This window comes from Magallana gigas, chromosome 2, assembly GCF_963853765.1.
Source record: "Magallana gigas chromosome 2, xbMagGiga1.1, whole genome shotgun sequence".
In the NCBI taxonomy this organism is placed as follows: domain Eukaryota; kingdom Metazoa; phylum Mollusca; class Bivalvia; order Ostreida; family Ostreidae; genus Magallana; species Magallana gigas.
The window spans coordinates 36,035,184-36,059,089 of NC_088854.1; the positions used below are offsets into that span (position 1 = coordinate 36,035,184).

The 23,906-nt window shown below is 32.9% G+C and overlaps 1 protein-coding gene across 6 annotated transcripts in view; it reads right to left on the reverse strand.

Moving 5' to 3' along the window:
- LOC105341203 (Golgi pH regulator) overlaps positions 1–7,360 on the reverse strand; it is a 221,285-nt gene extending 213,925 nt beyond the window's left edge. For 4 of the 6 annotated variants that reach the window (XR_004596369.2, XM_034447653.2, XM_034447652.2 and 1 more), the window contains exon 1: positions 7,223–7,360. Coding sequence is in view for 5 of the 6 variants with exons in the window: in XM_034447653.2 (XP_034303544.1) it covers positions 7,223–7,264 (42 nt within the window). In the remaining variant the exon portion in view is untranslated. The remainder of the gene's footprint in view (positions 1–7,222) is intronic. The other 2 variants (XM_034447650.2, XM_034447651.2) reach the window with 2 other exon arrangements.
- Positions 7,361–23,906: the final 16,546 nt, after the last annotated feature.

The window sequence follows — 23,906 nt, forward strand, 5'->3', positions numbered from 1 at the left end:
TTGGATAAAAAAAATCTATTGCAGAATTTTTTAACAATTTTCTCTAAAAAGAACACTTTTTCTCGTTATTTTCGATTGAAAAAGAGATAAACTTATAAAAACAACTTTCGAAATTACATGTGTTTTGTCTTTCCTAAAAATATAATTTGTTAATAATGTTGTTTTGATTAATTTATTTATTTACAGCAAGAGCACTCGCCGGCACTGAGCTATAAGAACCAGTGCGCGCAGGAAAAAAAACAAGCTAAACCTACTGATTCATCAAGAACATTTTTTGGTCAAAATCCCGTTATGCTCTCTATAACTATTTTCTCCCATAATGCTATGCCAAAAATGGCTAACATTTAACTCTTAATTTACAGTGCCTTGAGGCTTGAGGACACTTTTTGAGTACCGCAAAAGCATTGATGAGATCCAAGAGATTTTTACATGATTCTATTCCTTCATATTGAGTTGAGATACATACTAAACAAATGATTAGAGATTTACATATGATGTCACAGTGATCTCATGTTTTATTTCCCGCAATAAATTTTAGAGGTGGATCAAACATCTGTTATGCATGTACATGTACTATAACCTATTTCAGTATAAACTAAATTTTGATAAAGAGATATTATATATATATATATATATATATATATATATATATATATATATATATATATATATATATATATATATATATATATATATATATATATATAATAAAAAACTTTTAAAACACTGTTTCAAAATATTTCGACCGTGTTACCGGTCTTCAACAGTCGGTGTTTATTGTCCATAGCAACACAATGTAGAACATATACTATGACGTCACAATATGAATACAGTCTGGCAAGTGACGTCATACAACAATATTGCACTAAAAACATATGAAATATAGGTGAGAGTCTATAGAAAGTACATTGATAGCTGTAATTAGTACATAAACAAGTAACATATGAAAAATGTATAGATAACGTGACATAAAATAAAGGAAATGTCTATACAAACTAGTAATAATGTAATCTAAAGACAATAATGTTCCCTTTTGTTTATACCAAAAGGCATATAAGTATTTAATTTTTTCTTCCACAAATTTTCTCTGAATTTTCTGTAAGTTTCATCTTTGTACAATTTTTCAATATCTATATATATATATATATATATATATATATATATAAATAGAGAGAGAGACACACACACAAGAAGCAAGAGCCATGCATTACAGTAAGTACAAATAGGGAGGAAATTAAAAAAAGGTCATTTTGAATTAAAACATCTATGCAGATATTTCATATAGTCAAACCGTTAAATTGGAAAATCGGAAATTACACACCTTCAAACAGGGACTGGGGGCACTGATACAACGTATGTTTAAATTAAAAATTAGAATGCAAAAATAAACCAATTAAAAAATAATTATGAACCAGGAAAAAAATAAAAGTCAGATAACAAGGTACAAAAAAAAAATAATACTGTATTTATCATTTACACTTTTGACCAAATTAACACAAAATTATATACAGACTAATCAATTCTCTCCAAAAGCAAAGAACAGTTTAAGGGGGAAGCAAGTCTATGTATTTTGTAAAAAAAAATTTAAACTTAGAAATATTATATAACTCTCTCTCTTTCTTTCTCTCTCTATCTCTTTCTCTCTCTCTTTGTTCTCCGTCTCTCTATCTCTCTCAAAAATTCTTTGATGTTTATTGATAACTGTCACAATATCACTATGTTCACAATGAAGCAAGGTATGTGCAATTCTTGCTGCTCTTGCCACAATGGTAGCACTGTAAAACAAACTATATCTTTAGTGACTTTTGCAAAAATGAATTGGACCTGTCCTCAATCCTTAACTAGGGATGTCCCAAGGTTTAGTGAGGCAACAACTTTTAACATCCTTAAGGCTAGCCAAAAATTATTAAGATCAAAGCCGACATGTATTCATAAAATTACTCTGTTGCCATATCTTTTGTGATTCATCCCCAACTACTACTTGGAATATACAAGCTAGTCCATTGATATATCTATAGGAGTGAGGCATTCAGATTGCATAGACTTCTCAATAATAAGTATGTAAAAAGTTATTACCTAAATGCTTCATAATGTATGAGGGTCAATAAAAAACTACAAAGACTTTTGTCATATCTATGTTACTTAATGTCATATCATTACTAAATTTGGTAGACATAATTTAGCAATGGTTTCAAACAATTTGCAAGAGAAAAATTTATAACTTTCTTTTATTTCTAAGAATTATTTAGAATCTAATTCTGTGAAAATGGTCACGGCGCACAGTCAAATTTGTGTTATATTAACAATAAGCCATATAATGTTGAAACGAATATCTCTATAGATTGGGCTTAAAACCAAATAATTTTGAAACCTCAAATTATGTATAGTCATGGTATTTTATGTACCAAATAATTACGGGAAATGTTGTTTTGTTGAACAGATATTAGTCACTATAAAGACAGATAGTCCTCTTTAGAATTGACTAAAATCATTGAAAATGCTCAATAATTGTATTTTGAATATCAAACAGTTTGAAAGAGAGTAGAATATCTGTAAATATTTGGTAAAATAATAAGTAACGCCAACTGACGTTCAGGTTTATCCTTACTTTAAACTAAAGAGATACACGGTTAAAAAATGAAAACTTTGAAGAACTAACTTATGATTCTCAAAAAAATGTGTGTAAACTGTACACGTTTAATCTTGACGTCATGTTTTGAATATTAGGCAAGAGAAATTTAATTTTTAGTTTTATGGATCCGCCGACCCAATTTTTTTCTGATTTTGTGAAAAAAAATTGATCTTCAGAAATTTTTCTGGAATTTTTAAGTTTGACCAATCATGGTTTTAAAATTACTTTATTTTATTTGAAACCTGCAAAAGGTTTGACAATGTATGCATTTAAAATTATAAAGTTTAAGCATCTCTATAACATGGAGTATTTAAGATGGAGGTCAGCCATGCATGGTTTGGCTTAAAAGTTTATATGAATAGCAAAGAAAAAACAAGTTTAATATGTTTTACGGTGCGACCGTTGGGGCGAGCTCAGCATGAGATCAAACAATGAATTATGATACCAATAAAAATAAAATTAACAACGTAAAAAAATTTGATTGCAAAATAAAGCAAAACATACCTATTTTTTTCAGTAAATTTACATTATTCATAGTTTATCTGTTTATAAGTAGAACAATAGTATAATTAAGATTTTAATATATAAATGTTCAATTGCACTCTATCTTCTCTTATAAAGTGGATGTAATGTATGTCAGTTCATCCCCTTTTTTGCAGTAGACATTCTTTCTTAAACTTACGAACAAAAATTGACTTATCATTGATATAAAACTCGATATTATTTTTATATTATGGAATTAGGCTCAAACAGAGTTTGACTTTTAGCAAAACAGAGGAAATTCGGACTAAATTTTTCAGATTTTGTTTTTTTCACTGAAATATTTTTGGTAGTACTAAAATATTAAATGTTAAGATTTTATTTGGTAACATAATTTTGCATATTTTCTGTTGGTTTTATCTCGTTTTTTCACTTTTTCGTTAAAATAATCGTTTGGCACATACTACAAAAATATTGAGGAATTAATGCTTAAAAATGCATGATAAAAGACGTACACCATATCTCAAAATTTTGATCATTGACCTCATATAGATTTTATGCCAGCAGAGAAAAGTCAATATACTTATGCAGTTTAATACTACTATAAATGTTTTAGCATTATCATCATTCAGTTTTTTGTATAATTTTGAATCAAAAATGGGTAGGATTTGAAAACTGATAGAGGAAATTTGGACTTGATTATCTATAAAAAAAAAAAAGTGATTGAAAACTTAATGCTTTGTATCTATTTAATGTCACTGCCATTCATAAACTGTATTTCATTTCTTAAAAAGTTTAGAAATTGGCATTATTTTCACAATTAAAAAAATCTCAATCATAACTAGTGTAAAAATTGTTAGGAATTTTTCTTAAATTGTATTTTTTGATTGACCCTAGTAGATATGAGGTCATGAAGATTGTCTTTTTTAAATTTGATTAATGTTTAGGATCGAAATTTTGGCGATTTCTGATATTTTTTTAACAGGGAAACATCAAGCACACCCTTGCTCAAGTATCATTTTCAGCTATTATGTGTAGTGTATTATATCAAAAAAATATCTTGTATGAAAAATAATTTGGAAAGATCAAACTAAAAAAACTACACTCAATAAAAAAATGAAACTTCCAGTATTTTATTTGGCATTAAATGTAAAAATTAGCTTGCACTGAGAAGGTTGCTTTACTCAGTAATACTCTGCATGCCATTCATACAGAGTGCACAACCATTGCATCATATTGCAAACCCTTACAACTCTCTATCCAACATAATAAATAAGCGAAAATAAATCCAAATAAGTAACAAAGTGTGATCATTTTTATCAGTTTCTTTAAATTTACTAAACACTCCAGTTTTTAAAGTCCATGCTGTCACAGCTTAATTGATCTACTACAGTGTTTGGTTTGTGCATGTGCAACAATATGTATAACAGTACAATACCTGAAAACATCCCATAATAATCAAAGATTGTTGATATTAGTAAGACAGGGCTTCAGTTTACATCAATTAAAGTATACCATTGAGGGAGTCAGCAAGATTCCAGTTCTCCGAGAGCAAGTCTATTTCCCGAGGCGAAGCCGAGGGAAATAGGCTAGCTTGAGGGGAACTGGAATCTTGCTGACTTCCTCAATGGTATACTTTAACTGTTTTATTATACTGATACAAACAATCAATCAGGAAAAGTTCAAATTAATATCATTCTTCGTGTATCCAGTTATAACATCAAAATAAACATAATTTAATTGCATGTGCGATGTAGACTGTGACATAGGCAAGTTATGCTATACGAAAAAGATGAATACCTTTAGCCAATCAAAAAGGACGTTGCAACTAGAATTAAATGATATGATTATGAATATTCATGATTTTATTCGGAATATTTCGGAACTTTTCCTTTGGTTAAAAGAAATTAAAAAAGTGTTCCGAATAGGGTGTATCAGTTCATCGAACTGACGCACATTTCTGCAGGGAATCAGTCTGTTTTGCAGGGAATCAGTCTTTTTAGAGCGATTCTCAGGGAATCAACACAATATATTGAAATTTTCTTATCAGAGACATAAATAACAGAGATTGGCAACTGATCGAAATCTCACAAAATCTTGCAGTCCCTATTGTGAAGTATTCCCATTTTAAATCAGTTTATCTTTCTAATGAACAATTTCATCGAAATATAAACAACTAAAACCTATTACCAAAACATTCAAAATATTATATTTTCAAGAGATTATGTCTTAAAGAAAATATTAAAAGAGGAGTTTTATGAGGCAAATGGCTACCCGTCGTCCGAGATTTTGCTGATGTTTTATAGCCATTAATATATTATATTTTCTATATATTTATGTTATTTTTCAATTTTTCAAAAATGTCTAAAACCTATGCACATTTTTCATAAAAACAATATACTTTAATTTGGTTTAAGATCATTATCTCAGTTTACTTATATGTAGTTCTCAAAGTAAGGTTGGTCCAGTTTCATTTTTCAACAACAAAACATGCTATTAATGGCAGAGTTGCTAATCTCTGTTATTTGTGTCTCTGCTCTTATATAGTGAAAAAAAGTAAAGGTATAATAATCTCTTTTGCTTGGTGCTTCATTGGATATATTCCTACCTGTGTACTGGCTGTTACTTTAACTTTAAACTGTGTTCCTACAAGTTTTTGTGTATGTAATGTGTTATACTCTGTCCCGAGTTTTTGCTTCCGCCACTTTTCGCTTGATATTTTGATAATAAAAAATACCTTTGTGCTCAAACTACATCCATCCACTAATATGAAAAATGTCTAGATTATCTGTTTTGAAACGCCCCCTCTACAGCTTCAGTTTTCAATACACATCAAAAATTAGAAAGTCTATGGGGATTTTGCATTGCATCAGCCATTAATAAGCCCGGAAGATAACGTTGAAAAATTACGCAAGGTGTCCCGAGTACTTCCGAATGGAGAAATCTCTGTAAGAAAGGAGTAAGTGCGGTTTTATGCAATTTTTGCCCCCCAAAATCAAAGTTTTAGAAAGAGCTTTAAAATAAGGTGAAAGATAGTTAAAATCATATTGAAAATAAAGGTGTAAAAGGTTATCACCACAGTGACGTCATAATGTAGAAATGACGTCATGAATATTGCATTATTTTGATAAATTGATGTTTTGTAGCAAAATATGGGTGTTTTCCGATGGTTTTTCGACTGGGAAACATCGAGCGCAGGCTTGCTCAAGTACCATTTCTTAGTATAATATGTATAACTATCTGAAGAAAAACATATGTTAAAATCGCACTTGAGCAGACCTGCGCTCTATACTTCCGAATGCAAAATATAGAGCAAAAATGAGACTTCATTTTTTGCAAATTTGCGGGAATTAGGTCATTTAAGTGACGTCATAGATAAACAGCGAGTGAACAATGATGACTAAAATCAAGATTAAAGTTATAGGCATCCTCTTTACAATGATTTGTGAAGATTTCATTTTCATACGATACTATTTAAAAATTGAAATCAGGGGCAGATATTTGACCATACCGCACATAGTCCTTTGTTTTTGTTCCTGACCTGCAAAGGGTCAATTTGTCAATGGAGATATCTTGGATATATTCCCTTTTATCGATTTCAACTGTATTTTTTCAAAGGTATGTGTATTTTTATTAAATATCATCAAAAAGTTATGGAAGCAATAACTTAATATATAATGGGACAGACTATAGATACTATGATAGCTAGGTGAACGAATGAAATAGCTGAATGCAGTTGAACATGAGTAAGTCTTAAAGCCAAGAAGTGTTCCCAAAATAACAGATGTGTAGTGATCAGCGAAAAGGAAAAAATTAATACAAATCAAAAACTATATGACGCTAGATGGAGTTGAAAGGACATTTTGCATATATATGTCTTTACAAGAAAAATCCAAGACTATAATAGAAAGTAAGAGGTTAATAAAATGACGTTAATTTTATGTGTACAAAATACACAATATATCTCTCTGATCAGCGTGCACGGGGCTTCCTTTTACGTTATACAGTTATAGTTTTGGTTATACACAGCTGTTACGTAACATGTTATATCCATGCACATCCCCCCAAACTAAACCTAAAAATAAATTTTTACAAAAATCCACTATTTACCTGCGAAAAGAACATTAGGCACGAATCTAATAAGAATGACATTTTTAAATACTGAAAAGTGAGTCGTTGCTTCCAAATCAATCCCGGTTGTAAATATATGATCGGAGTCGAGAATCAGAATTTGTAAATAGGTGGAAGACCACAACTCGTCCCACCGTCTATTTGTACCGGGCACCAACTCGATATGATTTCGTTGTGTAAAAAAAATTGAGTTAAAAGAAGTTTGTTTTCTTTATGACATTTTCGATTTTTAATTAATTTGATTGCCTCATTATTATTTCAATATATTTGTAAAGCTTTTAATGAGACATTTAATTTGTGTACTGCAATAATATGTTCTGATGAACAAATAATTATTTTAATTTTTATTTATAATAATATGTTTTACCAGTTTACGGTGCTACCGTTCTTGGCCAGCGCATCAAGAATTACACATACCATGCATACCTTGCATCATTGTCAACCTAGTGTTATTTAGGTATCAACGAACGTCAAAGAATTTTTGAGAGAGTATTTTAATGGTTACGATACACACAGCGCAACCCCCTACCCCCAGAGAGAGAGAGAGAGAGAGAGAGAGAGAGAGAGAGAGATCCCTGTTTGTAGGTGTGTAATTCCCCACTTTTAAATTTAATGGTCTGACTATATGCAATATCTACATAAATTTTTTAACTGTTTATTTTTTCATTTTATTCCTTTTTATTTAGTTCAAAATGTCCTATTGTTTATTTCCTCCCTACTCATATACCGTTACCTGCCTTCTATACATGCATGCACAATTAGCTTAAAAATGGATCGATATGACAGTAAAGTATGGCTCTTCTTAGTATATACATGTATTTATCAGTTTATATAATCTCCATATTAAAAAAAATTAAAACATATCATATGTCAATGAGGCAGGTATCGCAGTCTGAAATAGCTAGTACACTCATTACAGATCTAAATTTATCGCGGGAAATATAGCACGAGAGCTATGTGACGTCATCCATGACTTTGTTTGTCTTTGTTAACGACGTATTTCGACTCAATACGAAGGTATGGAAGCATGTAACAAATCTTTTGAGTCTCGCCAAAGCATATGCGGTACTCAAAACGTGTCTTCAAACTTTAAGACACCGTAAATTACGAGTTAAAAGTCGGCCATTTTTGGCAAAGCACCACGGGTGAAACCATTAGCGAGCATTATGGGACGTAGACAAGAAATTTTGTTCGTTTTGGTTTAACTCGTTCTTTTTCCCGCGCACACTGGTTCTTAGAGCTCACTTCGCTCGCTAATATGTTTTACGGTGCGACCGTTGGGGCGAGCGCAGCATGTGATCAAACAATGAATTAAAATAAAATTAACAACGTAATTCAATATGATTGCAAAACATACATATTTTTCAGTAAATTTACATTATTCATAGTTTATAAAGATTTGTTATTTATTTATTATTTATTTATTTATAAGTAGAACAATAGTTCAATCTCTGATACAATGTTGTTGAATAATAAAGATTTTAATATATATGTTCATTGCACGTACTCTATCTCCTCCTTTAAAGTGATTGTTCATCCCCTTTTTTGAAGTAGACATTTTTTCTTAAACTTACATACAAAAATTGACTTATCATAGACCCCCCCCCCCCCGCTAAAAAAAATACTTTTTACACATAGAAAACCGACTTCATGGAGTTGCCCCCCTCCACTTTTAAAAACAATTTTTTTTTTTAATTTACGCTTTAAAAGATTTGCTTATCATTTTATACAAAAAGAAAATGGAGATTGGTAGCATGTGATACATGGAAGTGAAAATAAAGAAATCATTGGACTGCTAAAGAGCTGAAGGATAAGTATTTTCATGATTTGAGAATTAACCTTTTTTCTTTTTGCTTGTAAAGATTTTTTTGGATGAAGCTGCCATCCACCCAACCACCCCCTTTAAAATATCAAAGTACTGAGAGTACTGAGAGACGGGGTCTTGAAAGTTTGAATTTGTAATTGTACTTGATTTCCTCGAATATGCTTCCAAAAATTCATCTTCGTTAGCCAAGGGTTTTCGGTCCACTTCGCTCCCCATAAACCCTTGGCGGATTTTATTACGAAAACTCGGTGACAAGCTCTGTTTTATGATTGGCTGCAGCTGCGAGTAGTTGATCCAATCGCAGTGCTTGTAAATATAAACTTTAAAAGAAAACACATGTGTAATCTTTGATAAATCTTTAGGTGCTTTTAACAAGTTGAGACACACGTTCTCGAGTACAGTGGTCGATGGTCACTGGGATTGAACATAGTTCTACAAACTTGTCAAGGCTCGCGTGATAGCATGGGAAGTAAACATGGCGAATGTAGAAGTTGCCTATCCCGTTAGTAAATACGTTCCTGCTTATGGTTATTGCTTTTAAAGGTTCAATGAGCTGTGTTTTATTCACGATAACGATACCTGGTTTTATGGCATGAAAGCTTTCATATAAATCGGCGACTTTTTCACTCCCGGTACAGGTCCTTACAAAACACTATGAATAAAACATCCCGTGCTTTCCTTGGGTTATAACTTAATTCGTATTTAATCACTGTTAATAGCATCGTTAATTGTGTTCCGATATTCGGTAGTATACATGTTTTCAAGTTGTATTAATGCCATGATGTGTATATAACCCGTTGTTTATTTCAATTAAAATGTATATATGCAAGGGGCGCAACTCAAGTTGCTCGCTAGAGAGCGCCATCACATCACAGAGTTTTCGTAATGAAACCGCCAAGGGTTTATGGGGAGTAAAGTGGACCGAAAACCCTTGGCTAGCGAAGATGCCAAAAATTATGAGTTTGAATTAGTTACCTCAATTTATGTTATTTCGGCTTTCTTGCAATTGTCTGATACTTTGTACTTTGCCTGATTTTTACTCAATCCCGGCCTTCATAATTGTAGAAAATTGACACAACGGTATTTTATGTAAAATAAGACCCCAAGGAAAAATTTTTAAAAAGTACTACTAACCGGGAAAATCAAAACAACTATATCAAGGAAGATACCGGTAATTAGAATCATTAGATTTATTCAATTTTGTGATCCAAGAGAATATCCACAAGTCGGACGGTATCCGTTATACAAGGTTTATGAAAACCTCGAAAACTCTCAAACTGCTGAATTAACAAACAAAGTTAATATTTGTATACCGATAACAAACACAGGCACCCGACGTTAGAAATATTTCTTTTTAAAATAAGATTCCAGGTACTCTAACAATAAAAAGGTTTGTCACGGTCGCCATTTTGATTTTTTAGACCGACTTATCTGACACGATTTTCTTGCAGCGATTCATGCAAAATTAATAGGTATAAATAAATCCGTACGCCACTTACTACCTTTTTGTGTAAACTCGAACATCACCTACACGAATTACGATACAACCGCTCCGTTCATTAAAAATCATTCTCCGAAAATCAGAGACATAAATAACAGAGATTGGCAACTCCGCAATTAGCGTGTAAATGTTACGGGGCCAAACTTACTTTGAGCACTACAAGTGCAACAGGAATCTTGTATAAGTCATTAAATTTGAACCTGATATTGAACATGAACCTGTCAATATGTTTAAGCATGTTTTATTTATGAAACATCTACAAAAACTCTTCATTTAGCTTTTAAATTACTTTTTTAAAACTTATTGACTTTTCTCAAAGTAATGGTAATGGTAGTGCATTACTTTACTAATGTAATGGTATTGTAATGCATTACTTCAAGAAAATGAAGTAATGGTAATGGTAATTTAATGCCCTAATTCATGAAAAATGGTAATGTAATGCATTACTTTACAATGTCATTCACCCCAAGCCTGATTCCAACTAAACCGGACAACATGAACATTGACATTTTACTTGGTTCTTCAATCGATAAGATTGTATTAAAATTATATTATTTTTTTATATTATTACAGTCCATTGTTCAAAATTTAAATCCAGTTTAATTAATTAAAGAGCCAACGAACGAGAGTCATACCGCAAGTAGACTGGAAGCCAATGAAACACCTATTTAATATGTAAAACATCTTTTGATATGTAAGACATCTTTGTATAATCCGTCCTGATTTTAACTTCGGCTCGCGCATGAAGTTCGGTAGTATTCAGGTTAAAGATTGTCAAAAAAAAATTCACGACTTTTCAAAACTGGCACATTGCGTTTGGGAACTTTAATTTCGATTCAACCTTCAACCTCTTCTATTGATTAATGAGCTTGTACACCAACTGAATCGTCAACGGCGTTTTGCATTCAGTTACGTAACTCATTCCACATTTGAACCCGAGCAAGAATATTTTGATCAATAAAACTATTTGTTTATTTTTCTAAATAAAATTTGGTTTATACACAGGGGACTTAAAAAGATTTAATGCGTGTTTTTATAATATATATTTACTGAAATGCATCAAAACTTTCTGCACTATTTTCTTACGCGCAGACTCAATTCATGTGTTCTACGCGTGCCCTCCGGTTTGATACTTCGGCTGACAGTAAACTAATAGACGGGGTCACGTGACCACGTCTAAAAATGAAAGACGGTTTTTAGCTCATATGACCTGAAACCTCAAATGAGCTATTTTGATCACATTTTGTCTTGCGTCTGTCTGTCAGTAAACTTTTTCTCATCTTCTCCAGAACCACCTGGCTAATTTCAACCAAACTTGGCACAAATCATCCTTAGGCAAAGGGGATTCAAATTTGGGAAAAATAAGGACCATGCCCTTTTCAAGGGGAAATAATAAGGAATTATTGAAAATTTTGAGAACTTTTCAAAAATCTTCTTCTCAAGAACCATTTAGCCAGGAAAGATAAAACAAGTGTGGAAGCATCCTCCAGAAGTGTAAATTCAATCTTGAAGAAACTGAAACTGAAAATCATGACCACAAGAGATAGGGTTGGGCCACAATGGGGGGGGGGGGTCAAATTTTTACATAGAAATATACAGAGTAAATCTTTTTAAATCTTCTTCTCATAAACTATTCAGCCAGGAAAACTAACACCTGTGTGCAAGCATCCTCCAGAAGTGTATATTCAAACTTGTGAAAATCATAGTTCCCGGAGGTAAGTTGGGGCCACAATGGGGGGGGGGGTCAAATTTATACAAAGGAATATATAGAATAAATCTTCTTCTCAGATGGCCATGGCAGATAAGCTGAAACTTGTGTGGAAGTATCCTCAGGTAGTGTAGATTCAAAGTTATGAAAATCACGATCCCTTGGGGAAGCGTGGGGCCAAATGGGCGGGGGGGGGGCGAATTTTTACACAGGAATAAGTAAAGTAAATCTTTAAAAATCTTCTTCTCAGAAACAATTGGCTAGAAAAGCTGCAACTTTTGTCTAAGTATCCACAGGTAGGGTATGGTAGGGTCAGGTAGGGTAGATTCAAGTTTGTTCAAATCATTACCTCTAGGGGTTGGGGGGCATAAATTTATATAGGAGTATATAGGGAAAATTCTTTTTTCTAAAAACCCATTTGCATAGAAAAGCTGTAACTTTAGTGGAAGCAACCTCGGATAATGTAGATTCAAATGTATTCAAATCAAAATCTTGAGGAGTAGGATAGGGCCATATTGGGGATCCAATTTTAAAAGGAAAACATTTTAGATATTCACAAAAGCTGAAATGTTATGATATACATTTTTACTTATATGCAATCATTTTGACACATTCTTGATTCTTTAAAATTGTTTAGACTTTGGCCCCTGGACACTTCTTGGGCCTCACAAGGGGTTCAGAGTTTGATGAAAGTTTATATCTTATATATAAACAATTGTAAAGGATCTTTTTGAGAACTGCAATGCTCAACATGTGATATGACTATAAATCATCCTGTTAGAAAAGAGACTTATGATAATAAACATAAGAATATCTAGAGGTAAAATGGATTTTTATTAATACAGGATCTAAATGTATTATACTACATTGTCCAGATAGTTTGTATTATGACTCCATTAAGCCTATTGTTCCTCAGGTGAGCGATGTGGCCCATGGGCCTCTTATAAATTAATTTTACATTAATTACTTATCAGGTAAAATTCAACTTTAGCTTACGGACATCATAAAATACGTGTTGAAATACCAAATGGTGTAAGCAATTATGTTGGTGCAGGCATTTTCTAGCTTATTGACAAAAAGTCTAGATTATTCAAGCAAAAATGTTCATTTTAATGTTTTACAACTGTTTAGACCTCCAATTTAATGACGATTTTTAGCTCACCTTGGCTGAAAGCTCAAGTGAGCTACTCTGATCACATTTTGTCTGTTGTACGTCCGTCTGTAAACTTTTTACATTTTGAACTTCTTCTCTAAAACCGCATGGCCTTGCAATTTCAACAAAATTTGTCACAAAGCATCCTTATGGGAAGATGAATAAAAATTCCAGAAATGAAAGACCGATCTTCATTCAAAGTGGAGAACACCTTGAAACTGTAGAAAAATATGGAGGGTAATCGTATTCAAAAATCCAGACATGTTAACTTGTAAATCTGAATACGCAATCGTGTTGGTGTGTGAGTATGAGGATAAAAGTGTGTAATTCTGATCGTGTAACCCTCGAAATAAACACATAAAAGATTTGACTCAGTTCCTTCGTATGATGCACATTTTGCAGCTGAATTGTTTTCGTTAGTTAATTAGACCTTCAACTTTGCACACTTTCAACCCGTAGTCTCTGCATTTTTAACCGGGTTTTCCAACGGAAAAATCCGGTTATTAAAATGGTGAAAATGGCGGGCGGGCGGCCGGGCGGGCGGCTGTCAAAAGGGTACCCTCATTGTACGGATAATTCCTCCTACAGTTTTCCAGATAGGAAGTTGTTCTTTTGCAGATCAATTGTACATATATCAGAGGTGTGCATATTGCTAGGATTTTGATTTCTGATTATTTATGAAAAAAATACCAGCTTTTGAACTTAGTCATTTTTTGGCAAAATATTGCATATAGGGTACCCTCATTGTACGGACAACTCCTCCTACAGTTTTCAAGATAGGAAGTTGTTCTTTTGCAGATCAATTGTACATATATCAGAGCTGTGCAAATTGCTAGGATTTAGAATTCCGATAATTTATGAAAAAAATACCAGCTTTTGAACTTAGTCATTTTTGGCAAAAAATTGCATATAGGGTACCCTCATTGTACGGATAACTCCTCCTACAGTTTTCCAGATAGGAAGTTGTTCTTTTGCAGATCAATTGTACATATATCAGAGGTGTGCATATTGCTAGGATTTTGATTTCTGATTATTAATGAAAAAAATACCAGCTTTTGAACTTAGTCATTTTTTGGCAAAATATTGCATATAGGGTACCCTTTCACCTTATCCATTTCACTGGATACGGGTTGACATGGATTATGGATACAGTTCACATAAAAGAAAACCCGGTTTGCTGTCACATTGACAGCTTTTCACTTGTTATCTTCAGGTTTGTCAATAGCACATCTGACATGATACAAATTGACAAATGTAAAGTCTACTACAAGTTTGTCGAATTTTGACATGACCTTATATGGCAACTACTTTGCTGCGGGAAAAGGCATGCCGTTATCGCCGGAATGGACAAAAAATAAACATAATATTCAGCTTAACTGGTGCAATAAGCTTTTAATGAACGACACTCTCTCTATCGAAAATACCGGTATAAGTTTCAGAAAATTATTGAGGTTTGATTGAAAATGGACCAAACAGGAAAAGGTTCATGTATATAAGAACAGTTGGCAATGTGACATTTCTGTAATATAAATTTTATCATGGTATTTTACGATAAAGGGTTAAAAAGAAATGCATAATATTTCACACAGAGACTTTCTCTGTTTGTGAATATGATTAAGTTGGGGAATAGCTTGGTAGGATGCCACTCGGCTTTCTACTGGTTGCTAATGGAAAAGAGAAACAATTCCGTAAAATTAAAACAAGTTCTTTATTCTTTAAACGTCGGATGGAAAGTGTATTAAAACAAAAACATATTTCGAAACACCCTGTAGTAAAACACCGCAATGCGAGAAAGCGAGATCGTTTTTACGCTTATAATCTAAGGATCGATAATTCCGCATAAGTATGAAAATGCATAACGCTTATAAAATGCAAGAAAACTAGAAAACAAAATATAAACTGTTGTCATTAAATAATTAAAGAGGAAATAACTTACAAATATTACTTAGCTGACGAATTTCTACCGATTCTTAAATTCACCTTCTCGCACTGAAGAGTTCACTACAGGTTTACAATAATTACGCGGCGAATTCAAACTTTATAAAAACAGCATTTAACAGCATAGAAATTCAATAATAAAAATCACACATTTAAACGAAATGAAGCAAAATTATGTATCATGGCATAATAAACAATGACACGAAATATCTTTTATAGAAATGAAAACTAAAATTCTGGAATGACAAATTCATAGTTCCGCCGAATAATAAGAAATATATAGTTAATCAATGTTCTTAAGTATTTTAAACAAAACAAACTAAAATTTATCAAAATTAGCAACAGAAAAAAAATATAATAAAATAATATAATGAAAACCTTAAATACTGAAAATAGATAACATTTCATTCAAGCTTACCTAATGGAAAAGAGAAACAATTCCGTAAAATTAAAACAAGTTCTTTATTCTTTAAACGTCGGATGGAAAGTGAATTAAGTAAATTCACCAACCATCCGGCTTAATTTGGAATTGCTCTCATTGACCAATCAGGATACTTGATTTAAATGCTAGCGGGCTAATTTTCACAGAATTTCTTCTACGAGCTGACACTGATTACTAAAGGCCAAAAAGGTGATAAAGTCAATTAGATGAATTTCGATGTACGTATGTTAACAAAGAGAAGATTAAGTAAAGCCGAAACGAGTAAATAAGTTTTCTGACGTAATGAAAATAGAATAATCTTCGCGAGTCGCTAAAGTGTCGCTCTGATAACACAAAGAATTTATCTTCAAAGGTTTGCCTGAACGAGGAATTTGTCAGTTTATTTAACAAATTAACTTATTGTCCGACAATCTTTCGTAACTAAATAATTTCCAGAAAAGTGTCAAATTATTTAGATGCCATGGTTATACAATTAAAAAGTAAAACGCTACCAATAAATTTCCTCGATTAAGAAATAAAGTTTAACTTTTAACCGTGAGAAAAAAATACAAAGCATTTAAAATAAGTAAAATTTAAATGATTTTGAAATGAAAATTGTAACTCTAAAATGCTAAAAATAGAAATATTAACTTGTGCTGAGTTAACACTCAGAAATTATAACCTGTTACTTGTTATAGATAGTTTTAAATTCTCTGAATTTTAAAACTTTAATGTAACAATATTCTATTTCTCTTAAATAATTTCACATGTAATTTAAACTGGAATAGAAGTTAATGCGTACTCTTTTTAGAAATGAGATGGATCAAAAAATTTCCTAAGTGGGTGAATATATTTTGAGCTACATGGGGTGGGTTTGGAGACCGCCGTGAGGTTCCATGTAGCTCAATTGCTTCTGAGTTCTATGAATCTTGAGAGAAAATTTTTAACCGGGTTTTCCGGTAATTGAAATAGTGAAAATGGCGGGCGGGCGGGCGAGTGGCTGCCAAAAGGGTACCCTTTTTGTACTGATAACTCTTGGTACAGTTTTTAAGATCAATTAAACATTTATCAGAGGTATTCAAATTGCTAGGATTTTGATTTCTGATAATTTATGAAAACAAATACCAGCTGTTGAACTGACTTATTATCGCAACCACATGGTTGGGACAAGAACCACCCCCACCCCCCCCCCCCCCCCCCACCGGCCGCGAAAAATTACACAGAGTCGGCCAGCCGGACAATTAAATAACTGAGTTGCAAAGTTATCAAGAAGTAAAATAAACTATTTAAAGACATTGGTTAAGAGATTTTGATTAATATAAGACATAAGAAGTGACACAACCCCACCCCCCCCCCCCCCCACCATGCAGGTGAAAATTGGCATTTTTTTAATTTCAAGCAATTATTACGGGATATGAGTATGACGTCCTGAATGTCGGTTCAATACAGACTCACTTAAAAAGTTGGTTGATAATAATTTTCCGGAGAGCTATTACAACACAGCCTTATGGCCATTTGTAAACATGTACTATTTACCATAAAGCAGCTACTTAATTTTGTAAAATTATCGTCAATACACTTCATATTTTAAAATAATTTATAATTCAAAAATTATTCATATACGATCAAATTCATCTGACCGCCCCCCCCCCCCCTCCTTTATTTCAGAAATCCAGTTTCCGAAGAAAAAACATTTTTACAAAAACATAAATATACTAGTATACCCTTACTATTTCTTCAAAACCTTTAAATTTTTAACAAAACTTTGTGCTTTAATTAGTAATTATAAAACTTCTTTTTAAGCAAAATCCGATGTATTAACAAAGTACTATACATACAATTCATTCTATTGGTAATTCGGTATGATCTTTTGCATAATGGTTGATTAATGCAATGTGTTTTTAACTCACCTGAACCGAAGGTTCAAGTGAGCTTTTCTGATCACCCGTTGTCCGTCGTCCGTCCGTCTGTCAAACCGTCTGTAAACTTTTCACATTTTCGACTTCTTCTCTAAAACCACTGGGCCAAATTTAACCAAATTTGCTACAAAGTGTCCTTTTGGAAATGGAATAATAAATTGTTAAAATAAAGGGCACAGCCCTTTTTAAAAGGGAGATAATTGCGAAACAGTGAGTATAGGGTGTGTGTCTTAAAAAATCTTCTTCTCAAAAACCACTGCACCAGAAATGCCAATATTTACACAAAAACTTGTATATATAGTGAAGATTCTCAATTGTAAAAATCGTGACCCTCGGACCAAAACTGGATCCCCAGGCGGGGTTCAAAGTTCAACAAAGAATTACATAGGAAAATTGTTTTAAAATCTTCCTCTCAAGAACCACTGCACCAAAAATGCCAATATTTACAAAAAAGCTTGTATATATAGTGAAGATTCTAATTTGTAAAAATCGTGACCCTCGGACCAAAACTGGATCCCTAGGCGGGGTTCAAAGTTTAACAAAGAATTACATAGGAAAAATGTTTAAACATCTTCTTCTCAAGAACCAGGCCACTGCACCAAAAATGCTAATATTTACACAAAAGCTTGTATATATAGTGAAGATTCTAAATTGTAAAAATCGTGACCCCCGAACCAAAACTGGGGTCCCAGACGGGGTTCAAAGTTTAACATAGAAATACATAACAAAAATGTTTACACGATTTTGTTTATTTTACTAAATTGTTTACCAAAAACCCAACTGTGTCTCCCTGATTGTTGACAACTCAGCTGTTTGTTTAAATAAATTAAGAAATGACGGATGAATATGATAAGGTGTAAAAATTCACTAAATATTATTTTAGTTTATCGCTTACAGTTTATTTGGAGACTGTGCCCGATAAAAATAACAATATAAGACATAAGAAGTGACACAAATAAAAATTAATATGTAAATTTATTTATTCTCGGGCATGGTCTCCAAAATAAATGTAAGCGATAAATTTATCTTGTGATTTTGTTGCAGTATTGCAGCTAGTTTGGTAGAGCATTATAGGTACGGCTGATCAACGCACGTGGTGTGGATTTATTTGTAAACAACCAAATCATAGGTAATCTTGTTACACATGGGAATTGAATAAATAAAAGTACTGGTTTGTTTATTATAATTAGGGTAACACTGTTAATGGGTTACCCTCGTATATAAATGATGAACCCGTGAAATTTGTTCAAAGACTGTTTAAAGCAGAAAGAAGATTTTTTTTTTTGAAGTTTGAAATTTCTTAGATTTTTGTAACCATGATGACTTATGATTCATTGTATTACAATTGCATTACTACGTATTTTATAAGGAAATATACTGAGTATACAATCACATGATGATGTTAAATTTGCATAAAAAAATATATTTGCATTTTGTGGTATTTATGGACTTATTTTACGTACGACCTAACTAAGGCGTGACGTCAGGTGGCAGGGGACAGGTTTTTTTAATACAATTCATTGTAGCCAAGGGATGCATGTCTTCGGAACTCTGTAACTAGAATTTCCTCTGTTCCCATTCAGCACAAATACCTTTAATTCACTCTTTATAAGGCCATTCACCAATTTCTGAAGAAAGTTACTAGTCAAAACCTGTAAAATACTCTACATATTGGTTTTTATGAGATTTTGATCCTTTCATATTTTGCTAATTTTTCATGATTTTTCAGCTTTTTAGACCTCCCCCAGCTAATTCCCTGCAGAGGGTTGACCTTCCGTACCGCGTGCATGTTGCACTATCACATGTCAGAAACTTACCGGTGTATAGTTTACAATGTCCCATCCACCTACTTTTCGTGTTATTTTACCTCCCGTCTGTAACTTGCAATTTCACTGTGTAAAGTCAACACAACAGTCATAGCCGCAGGTTTCGCATTTTACTTCTGATTCACATGTACCTAACATAAGGGGCCTACATATTGCATATCAACTTCAACAAGAGACACCCCTCTAAATAATGATAATCATTAAAAATCATTTCATGAATTTTAGCAACACTCATAAGCCTTCAAGTACAGCAACTCTCAATTTTTACAAAAATATTGATGGGTACTTTATTCGAAACTGTCCCTTGCTACCTCAGACAGCGCGAATTGTGCACGGATCTCTATCTCGCGGGCTCCCTGGTCGAGGGTGGATATGTCCCGGTGCATGGCGAGGGCTATGGTAACTCTTGTATGTTGTCTGCTTGGCAATAAATACTTCGGTTGACAGTAAACTAATAGACGGGGTCACGGAACCCCGTCTAAAAACCGACACTACGTGTACGTTCATGGAAATTATAGTGAATAAAATAGATGTTAGCATTCATCCAAATGAGTGCAAGTTACAACTTGTTCCTATATCCGAAGAAATGACCTCATTCCTTAGCTTTGCTAGATTTTAAGAGGATTTTCAGCAGATTTACATATCATTTAATATTTATTCGTTTGATGAGATATCGGCGCTTCTGATTGGTCGAAAAGTTTCTTTGATACCTGCATCAATAAAATTTTTGCCGGATCTACTTTTCTAAACTGTTCTGATCTAACACTATTTATAGAACGGGAATTTCCAAAATAAACACTGTCAACAAAATGTAAAGTTATGTCTGTTTTATTGTCAGCAGACAAAATACAATTTTATAAACATAAAAACTTGAAAGTTTAACCTTCAAAAATAAACAAAACACATTATTTGATTCACGAAATAGAAAATTAAGCGTCTTCTCACGATTTCGTCTGCTTGAGATCAATCAACATTACTGCGAGGCTGGCTGTTCCTTTTCCAGAATAATTGTAACGAACATATAGGCCTATACACTTTCACGGTAACACTGCTGTTCAAATTTGGTAACGATGATTTTTAAATTTACACACGTACATGATCGGTCATCAGAATAAGCATCGTAAAGAAAAGCTAAGACTAAGAGTAATGATCAACTCCTCCGGCGCATTCCAAGCGACAGATATACCATTTAAGTACATCACTGGCTAGCTAGTTACCACAACGTTTACAAAAGTCGCTTATACATACTATTCTTTGTCGACATATCAACTATATTCGTCCATGAACGCCTCTCCTTGGATGGTTAACTCCAGTTGCATATTCCAGCGATCACACATGAAAACTAGTTTTATTACGAATGTTTCAGCACAGTGGATTAATATCACAAGCTATCGCAAGTATTTTCCTTTTGTTTTCAATTCAGTCGGTTCAGATTTTAACTCACTATTTTTGTTTAATCCATTAATTCAGCTCAGTAGCTCTGCATCAGCTGAAGGCGCATCCATTTTAAATATTGTTGCTGTTGTTTTGTATTCATACGCGCCGCTTCATTTACATTATTTACATTTTTGTTTAATGGCACTTAACATTTTTTGATTTGAAAATGTTTTATTAAATGATAAGAAATGAAGATAATAATTTTTCTATTGATCGACGTATCAAAGGAAAAATTGACCGGAAAACTCTTTCATCAATGCGCTACTACGCATTGATGAAGTTTTCCGGTCAATTTTTTCTTTGATACGTCGATCAATAGAAAAATTATTATCTTCATTTCTTAAAACTTCAGTTAGAGTAATTTCCCCTTATTGTGACGTCATAGTTCACGGCTTAGTGTCGTCTGACTCTTTGAAACCCCCCTGAGAAATAAAAGTACTCGAAGTATACTGTTTTATTTACTTAAAAAGCATGATGTTCTTAAAATTACACATCTTATATGCTTCTCAAAAGTTTTACTTTGATTCTCGCGAGAACGTGAGGTTGGAAACCATTGGTACTATGAATTGTGGGTCAAAATTTACTGACGCCGAAAAAATCTATCGGATCAATATATCATTTAATATTTATTCATTTGATGAGATATCGGCGCTTCTGATTGGTCGAAAAATTTCTTTGATACCTGCATCAATAAAATTTTTGCCGGATCTACTTTTCTCAACTGTTCTGATCTAACACTATTTATAGAACGGGAATTTCCAAAATAAACACTGTCAAGAAAATGTAAAGTTGTGTCTGTTTTATTGTCAGCAAACAAAATGCAACCTTGTGAATATAAAAAATTGAAAGTTTAACCTTCAAAAATAAACAAAACACATTATTTGATTCACGAAATAGAAAATTAAGCGTCTTCTCACGATTTCGTCTGCTTGAGATCAATCAACATTTACAGCGAGGCTGGCTGTTCCTTTTCCATGAATATTATAACGAACATATAGGCCTATAAACTTTCACGGTAACACTGCTGTTCAAGTTTGGTAACGATAACTTTTAAATTTACACACGTACATGATCGGTCATCAGAATAAGCGTCGTAAAGAAAAGCTATGAGATGCATCAACTCCTTCTGCGCATTCCAAGCGGCTGATCTACCATTTAAGTACATCACTGGCTATCTATTTACCACAACGTTTACAAAAGTCGCTTATACATACTATTCTCTGTCGACATAACAGCTATTTTCATCCACGATCGCCTTTCCTTGGATGGAATTATGTCCAGTTGCATGTTCCAGCGATCTCACATGAAAACTGGTTTATTACGAGTTTTTCTGCACAGTGAATACTATCACAAGCTATCGCATGTATTTTCCTTTCGTTTTCAATTCAGCCGGTTCAGATTTTAACTCACTATTTGTGTTAAATCCTTTAATTCAGCTCAATAGCTCTGCATCAGCTAAAGGCGCATCCATTTTGAATATTGTTGCTGTTGTTGTTTTGTATTCATACGCGCCGCTTCATTTACATTATTTACATTTTTGATCAATGACACTTCACATTTTTTTATTTGAAAATGTTTTATTAAATGATAAGAAATGAAGATAATAATTTTTCTATTGATCGACGTATCAAAGAAAAAATTGACCGGAAAACTTTTTCATCAATGCGCTACGCGCATTGATGACGTTTTCCGGTCAATTTTTTCTTTGATACGTCGATCAATAGAAAAATTATTATCTTCATTTCTTAAGTAAACCTTTGTGACGTCACTCGATTAATTTTTGATTGAGTGTACTGAGGTAAACTTTAGAGGCACCATTGACTGTATCATTGTATGTCCTATACATCGACATTGTTTTTATTGCCTTGCTGGTTCTCGTGAGAGTGTGAAGTGATAAAAATTGTTATGATTACAGGGTACTACTGGGATGATTAAAACAATGCATTACTGGTCCGATTTACTGACGCCAAAAAAAAATCCGTTGAATGAATGTGCAACTAGTCCGAATTTTCTATTCACACACGCCTTGCCGGTAGAGCTCGCTTCGCGCCAGCGCTGCGCTGCGCTCGCTTTTAATATGTTTTACGGTGCGACCGTTGGGGCGAGCGCAGCATGTGATCAAACAATGAATTATGATAAATAAATAAAAATAAAATTAACAACGTAAATAAAATTGATTGCAAAATAAAATAAAACATACCTATTTTTTCAGTTAATTTACATTATTCATAGTTTATAAGATTTGTTATAAGTAGAACAATAGTTCAATCTGAGATACAATGATGTTGAATAATTAAGATTTTAAATTAAATGTAAATGTCCATTCTTTTAAAGTCATTGTAACGTACGTCCGTTCCTTTTTTTTTTACCTTATTTTGCAGTAGACATTTTTACATACAAAAATTGACTTATCATAGAGCCACCCCCCCATGTTAATTTTTTTTTTCAAATTGCACATAGAAAATCGACTTATCATGGAGTTGCCCCCTCATTTTTTTTTTAATTTACGCTTAACAAAAATTTGCTTATCGTATTATAAAAAGAAATGGAATTGCCCCCCCCCCCCCTTGGGATTAAGAGCATGTGCTAAATGGAAGTGAAAATAAAGAAACCATTGAACTGCTGAAGAGCTGAAGTATTATAATTTTCTTTCATGATTTTGAGAATTATCTTTTTTTCTTTTCTTTTCTTTTTAGCTCACCTGAGCCAAAGGCTCAAGTGAGCTTTTCTGATCACAATTTGTCCGTTGTCTGTCGTCGTTGTCGTTGTTGTCGGCGTCGGCGTTGTAAACTTTTCACATTTTCATCTTCTTCTCAAGAACCACTGGGCAGATTTCAACCAAATTTGGCACAAAGCACCACTAGGTGAAGGGGATTCAAGTTTGTTCTAATGAAGGGCCACGCCCTCTTTAAAGGGGAGATAATTGAGAATTTTT